This window comes from Lathyrus oleraceus, chromosome 3 (assembly GCF_024323335.1).
Source record: "Lathyrus oleraceus cultivar Zhongwan6 chromosome 3, CAAS_Psat_ZW6_1.0, whole genome shotgun sequence".
NCBI classification, from domain to species: domain Eukaryota; kingdom Viridiplantae; phylum Streptophyta; class Magnoliopsida; order Fabales; family Fabaceae; genus Lathyrus; species Lathyrus oleraceus.
The window spans coordinates 451,225,311-451,231,830 of record NC_066581.1 but is presented as its reverse complement, the minus strand read 5'-3'; the positions used below and the strand labels follow the sequence as shown (position 1 = coordinate 451,231,830).

The following is a 6,520-nucleotide window of genomic DNA, read 5'->3' as shown; positions in this document are numbered from 1 at the left end:
CTCGCGGAAATGGAGAAGTCACGGAAGCGCCCAAGTCGAAATCCAAATCCACACAACATTGTGTTTGACAATCCAGAACAAGAAAGGAGATACCAAATTCACCGAAAGCGAAAACTCACGCCGACAAGGTACATGTGTGAGCAGACTCTAAACGCTCTAGGGCTCAAAATGGAGGTATACCGGATGTTCCATGTTTTAGGAATGCTAGAGTTCATGAGTCTGGAAGCGCCAACATATGAGCACATTACTCTCGAATTTCTCAGCACGTTGGAATTCCAGCTTGAGAAGCGGAAGATAGACGCGACCAGGTATTATTTCGGCACTTTGCGTTTCTGTTTGTTTAATAATTATCATGAGTTGTGTGTTGAGGAGTTAACAGCAATACTCCGACTCCCTCAGTATGGACCAGGAGCGGTCCCAGACGGGTTCTCACCTAAGGATTTTTGGATTGCCATCATCGGAAGGACGGATTACACCTCCAAAGGTGCTAAGGCCTCGGGAATCCAGAATCCATGTTTCAGGTACGCTCAGAAGGGTTTGGCCTACACCCTATTTGGAAGGGGCGATAGCACAGGGGTAGCTAATCAGAGATAGCTATTCTTTATCTACTCAATGGCTCAAAACAAAGCCATCAATGTAGCTACCTTTGCAGCGGACTATCTGGGCTGAGTTGGCCGAGCCGACTCAGGAGCAATATTCGTAGGTGGGATGATCACCCAAATCACTGAGCATTTCGGGTATCAAGTTGTTTTACTCGAAGACACGCCAATTGTAGGTAAGACCAAAATTGACATGTCTGCTCTAATTTCACAAGGTATGATTGTTGTTGCCCCTACTTACTATTTTGTGCTTATCCATAAGAGGTTTATTAATGCTCTGCCGGATTCGAACAAAGTTGCTATTACTGACTTGGTTGTATGTGAGCGCTGACCCCGATGCGGAGTAAGGCCACGACACTGACCATTTTACTGCAGGTGATCAGTTTATAGATGACCAGGTGGAGGACACGGAGGAAGAAGAAGAAGAACCTCAAGCACCTCAGGAGCAGTTTGTACCACCACATCAGGAACCTACGCAGCAGGAGGCGGGTTCATCTTCCTGGTCCAATGACCAATGGAGCTGGGTACAAATCGAAATAGGTGACTTGAGGACGGAACAACAACGGCAAGGCATCGATCAAGCCCTTCAGGGGGCGATGTTGGATGAGATGAGCAACATGATGCGACAGTTGATGCTGCATTTCCCGCAACCACCTCCTCAGTAGGGTACTGTGAGTTCCCTCATTCGCTCTTGTTCGCATACATTGTGGATAATGTTGAGTTCAAGTGTGGGGGAGATTTTATATCTTTTATTGTTATTTTATTCTCAGTATTTTGTTATTTTGTTATTTTACTTTTATGCATTATAGATTTGATCTTTCTGTTTGAAGGTACATTATGCTGCGAGTGTGTCAAGTCTGTGTTGATAGGTTGGAAATAGTAATGATCACGATTGAGAGTGGATGAAAGGATCACGCCGATCACCATTGCTTGTTGTGAAGGCTCTCCCCAGGAAGTTGACACTGTTGAAAGTAAGATCGGATGCAACGTATACAGCTTAACTGACATGAGTATCCTGTACATTCCGAAGTAAGGAAGAAATCGCACCAAATTAAAGAGTACTGTGGATGATGTGGATAAACCAAAAAAAGTGAGTCATAAAAAGCCAAACACATTGATCATCATGAGCGACATTCAGGTTTGTCTTTATCACTCTAAATTTGCCTAGACTCTCTGGGACTATCACTGCATGATACACACACTGAGGCACATTGTTTGAATTTAACCCCGAGCCTTTCTAGCCATCCTGAATAATTATATCCCTCGTTAACCCCATTTGAGCCTATATCCATTTGTTTCTTCAAACCCCATAAATGTACCCATTGGCTAAAACACTTCCTTACCCTGTTCAGAGTCATATGAATGCATTCAAACTGTGTTGAAAAGCTAAGTTTGGGGTAAAAACCCCAAAAGCTACAAAAAGCCCAAGAAAGTGCGAGAACAAAAAAAAAAGAAAAAATTGATGAATCAAGAGAAAGAAAAAAAAAGGAGAAAAATTTATAACTCAAAGATTCAGAAAGAAGCACGAAAAAGGGCATGCGGTGAATAAAAGAAAATAAGAAAAGAAAACCGAGCAAATAAGAGAAACAAACAAAGTATGTAACATCGACTCTGAACCAAAAACCCACTTGTTTTTCATTTTTGTTTGAATAATCCATACCCTAACCCAAGCCAAGTTACAACCCGAAAGACCTCAAAAAATGTGTGTGTTGTGTGTAGGTGATAGGAAAAGGGGGACTATTCAAACTTGTGAGTGATATTGCATACTTTGAATTATGAGTGAAAACAGTTGATCCCGAGAGAATTGGTGAGAATGTGATATAAGCTGACAAGTGAAACAATGCTTTAAAGTGGAAGTGCGAAGGAAGACTTACAAAGAAAAGCAGGACTTGTGAAAGGAAAAGGGAAGACGTTAGCGAATGATCTCAGCACTGGTGGGAAACAAAGAATTCTGGGGAGTGACAATGTTGTCTGAAACATTACTTGGGACAAGCAATGAGCTAAGTTTGTGGTTGTGATCAGTCACAATTTGCATTGAGTTTTCACTGATCCGACACGAAACAAAGGCTTTTGCCACACTGTGCAAGCATTTATGATATGTTTCGAGTTACTTTTACTTCCGTCATTTTATTTAAGCATTTTTATCGTTATGCTATACTTATATTTTAGTGATTTTATGCGTGAGATAACTGTGTTTTTGTCCGACAGGTCCAAGTAGAAAAACCAGGGAACTCAGAACGAGACAATGCGAGATTCCGGAAAGCAGAGAAGCAGAAAACCCCGATACAGGAGGCCTGACACGGCCACCCGTGTCAGCTGACATGGGTCGTGTCAAGCAAGGAAGGACGTGTGAAGAAAAACAGTAACCTGACACGGCAACCCGTGTCAGCTGACACGGGTCGTGTCAGGCGCTTCCACCAGCCGTGTCACCCCATGTCAGGGGCGTGTCAGCCATGACAGTAGGCTGACACGGCCACCCGTGACAGCTGACACGGGCCGTGTCAGCCCAAGCCCCAAAATTCAGTTTTTCTTGGGCTTTTGTTCGTCGGGCTTTTTCAGAGATATTTTTGGACATGTCCAACTGCTGCTTGTAATTTTCACTATAAAAGAGGGTCTTCTGCCAAAGGAAAAATCATCTTGGAATATGGAAAAATACCGTATTGTGAAGCAATCAAGTATTACAGAGATCAAGGCATTCGGAGAGCTGAAGGTTTTCATGAGCGAGATTGATTGAAGATTAAAGTCATCCAATTACTTGTAATGTGTAATGTTTATCTTGCATTTGTTTTAAATAATATGAGTAGCTAAACCCCCTAATGCTAGGGGGTGTCCCTGATTTAGAATTGTAACAAATTTGAGTTTACATTTGCATTTATAATATTGTTTTTACGGTAACCTTTTGATGTGTTTATTGCTTTCTCTTTCGGACCAATCGAGATTGATTTGTGGTTATCAATTAGGCTGGACCGCCATTGATAAAGTTTTCATAAGGTTACTCTATAGTACATATCACCTAGGACTAGGGATACCCTATATGAACCAGAGTATTCTTGATATTATATAGCTTAACTTCACCCTAATTGGCTATGGACATGGAAATTATGGTAGATTGATTAAAGGTTTTCTCACCAAGGACTTGGGAGAAAATACCCTTAAGAACTGGTAGTAATTGATATTTGTTGATGAAATAGTGACTTAGAGTTGTTACAGGGATAAATCATACACCTTCCATGGCATTGTTCCTTTTTCTCTATAAACCCTTATTTTCATCCTTCTTTACCTTTACTTTTATTATTATATTTTTACACCTAAAAACCAAATTAATACTTTTTGTTTAAATGAATGATAATTTAAACTCAACATTAACTTGTAGTCCTGGAGATCGACACTCGGGGAATTTCCCCATTATTAATATAAAGGCAAAATAGTACACTTGCTATTTTCCCGATCACCAGTATAGCTCTTTTCCCCGGGTTTTATCGATGTTTTCCCTTCCCTTTGAAGATAAATAAAGTTCGATGGCGACTCTGTTGTATTTTCGAGCGTGCGATACGTTCGGGTATATTTCCGCTAGCTTCAGCCGGCAAATCTGCTGGGGATACTTCGCTACTTGGAGAACTTCCTAGTCGCTAAAAGGATTCAAGCCTAGTTTAGGTTGTTCCCTCTCTAGTTTTAGGTGTTTATCCGTATAGCTTTACTCAGTTTTATTTATCGCATTTTTTCGCTCGCTTTATATTATGGATATATCTGTTGTGTTGTTGTTGGGATGGGTTAGATTACATGAGAGAGCTTTGCAAACGAGCTTAGTATACACATAGGTTAGACTCATGGATATTCGTGTACGCCTGCGTTTCGCACGTTGGGTTGTCACGAGAGACACACCCAGACTAGATTCACTTGGAAGTACTTTTGTCTTGTGAGTATTCACTACGGCGGGGTATTTCCATTTCGAGTCGATGACTCTGGGAGACCTTCTAGGGACCACCTTGGAGCATAGTCCACACCTGTGAGGGGATATGGGTTTTTATTGTAGGAAACCATAGACTCTACCTACCTTGATACTCATGTTACGTCGAACCTTTGGACTTGCAACATGTGGCACTTACAGATTATTCAGAGCTTGCATGGGTTTTGAATCCATGTGACTTATTATCATCCCATCATTACATTATCATTCATCATGACCAATTTTTTTATATATGCATGTCTTTTCCTGGAATCCAAGAATCCAATTTGTTTACCAAGCATTTGAAGGGAAGTATGAATCCCGAAAGGAGGAACATCCATAATTACGAGTTTGTGGAACCTCAATTGGCTGTATTAAGAGGACTTGGGGCACGTTTAGATCTGGGACACAAAGATGACTTCAAGGAAGCTTATGGTAACCTTTTGGGCGTTCTGAACACCGAAGTCAATATCATTGTTGTGCACACTCTGGTGCAATTCTATGATCCACCATTGAGATGTTTTAGTTTCCAAGATTACCAGCTAGCGCCTACATTGGAAGAGTACTCACATATTCTAGGTATTAGGATCAAGAACCAAGTTCCCTACATCCACACTAAAGAACATCCTAAATATCAAGATCTTGCTGAAGCTCTACACATGGGAAAAAAGGAAATAGAACTGAACCTGAAGCCAAAGCGTCGAATTCATGGCTTCACCTCTAAGTTTCTAGTGGACAAAACTATTTCCTTCGCTGAAGATGGGAGTTGGACGACCTTCAACGCCAATCTAGCTTTACTTATCTATGGGATTGTATTGTTTCCGAATATGGAGGAATTCTTAGACTTGGTTTCTATTCATATCTTCCTTACTCAGAATCCGATTCGTACTCTTCTTGTTGATACTTACTACTCCATCCATGTGAGGACTCAGAAGAAGAAAGGGACTATCGTTTGTTGTTCCCCTTTGTTGTATAGATGGTTTATTTTGTATCTACCCAAGAAAGGCCCTTTTGTTAAGAACAAAGATAACTTGAAGTGGTCCCAGCAGATCATGTCCTTAAAAGCCGAAGATATTCCTTCGTATTCTCGAGTTTACGATGGTGTCAAGCTCATCCTCAACTGTGGGGATTTTCCTAATGTGCCTCTTCTTGGTAAAAAAGTAGGAAACAACTACAACCTGAGGTTAGCATTGCGACAACTTGGATACCCTATGGTGGACAAACCTGATCTCAGGAGTGTATATGGTTTTGTCTTATATGAATGGCTCGAAGAGCCAAAATTGATCAAGAAGATTGTCAAGGCTTTTGCATATTTTTGTGTGTCGTATGTTTGATGAGCATAGTTCTTAATACTATGTCTCCAACATGCATTAACACCAAAAGTTTATTGCCCGACCTCAAATAGTTTTGACTTCTACATAAGTCCAATTACGATTGCTTAACATAGTGCTAAATTTGTGACACAAAAGGCATAAGGATTCTAGTTAGTGAGATTTTAAGTCTCCCCTCTTCCATGGTATTGTGTGGAAACTTGGCATTCTTTCCTTTCTTTGGAAGATGTTTTGGTTCAAGGATCCATGCTTGTCGAAATTGGGTTGAGTGTTCTCCAAAGAATGTCTTGAAATCAAAAAGCAAAACAAAATTAACTATTAACTTACTAACCATTAACTTTTACTTTTAAGCTTTTACTTTTAATGTAATTTACTTTTATTGTTCTATTATCATTTGTCGATGTACATATCATTCTAATTATTTATGCTTATGCAATTTTCACTTTGTCCACTTCGACCATATTGTGTGATATACTTTGTTGCTTTGTTTGTTTGATTGGTCTTTGACCACTAATGTACATAATAATAACAAAAACCCTAAAAGACTTTTGAGTGGACTATTGTTTTGATCTCCCCAATTGGACTTAGAATTTAGGCAACATTTCTTTGCTAATGGACTTGGCCAATGCCAATTTGCTGAAGAA

At 40.2% G+C, this 6,520-nt stretch overlaps 1 protein-coding gene across 1 annotated transcript; it reads left to right on the top strand.

The window, feature by feature from the left end:
- The first annotated feature begins 4,802 nt into the window (after positions 1–4,802).
- On the top strand, positions 4,803–5,879 carry LOC127131639 (uncharacterized). Its single transcript, XM_051060551.1, has one exon. It carries the CDS (start codon positions 4,803–4,805, stop codon positions 5,877–5,879), a length of 1,077 nt encoding a protein of 358 aa, XP_050916508.1.
- The last annotated feature ends 641 nt before the right edge of the window (positions 5,880–6,520 follow it).

Excerpts from the sequence above, each read along its gene's own strand:
- LOC127131639 (XM_051060551.1), top strand. The coding sequence starts at position 4,803 with ATGTCTTTTCCTGGAATCCAAGAATCCAATTTGTTTACCAAGCATTTG.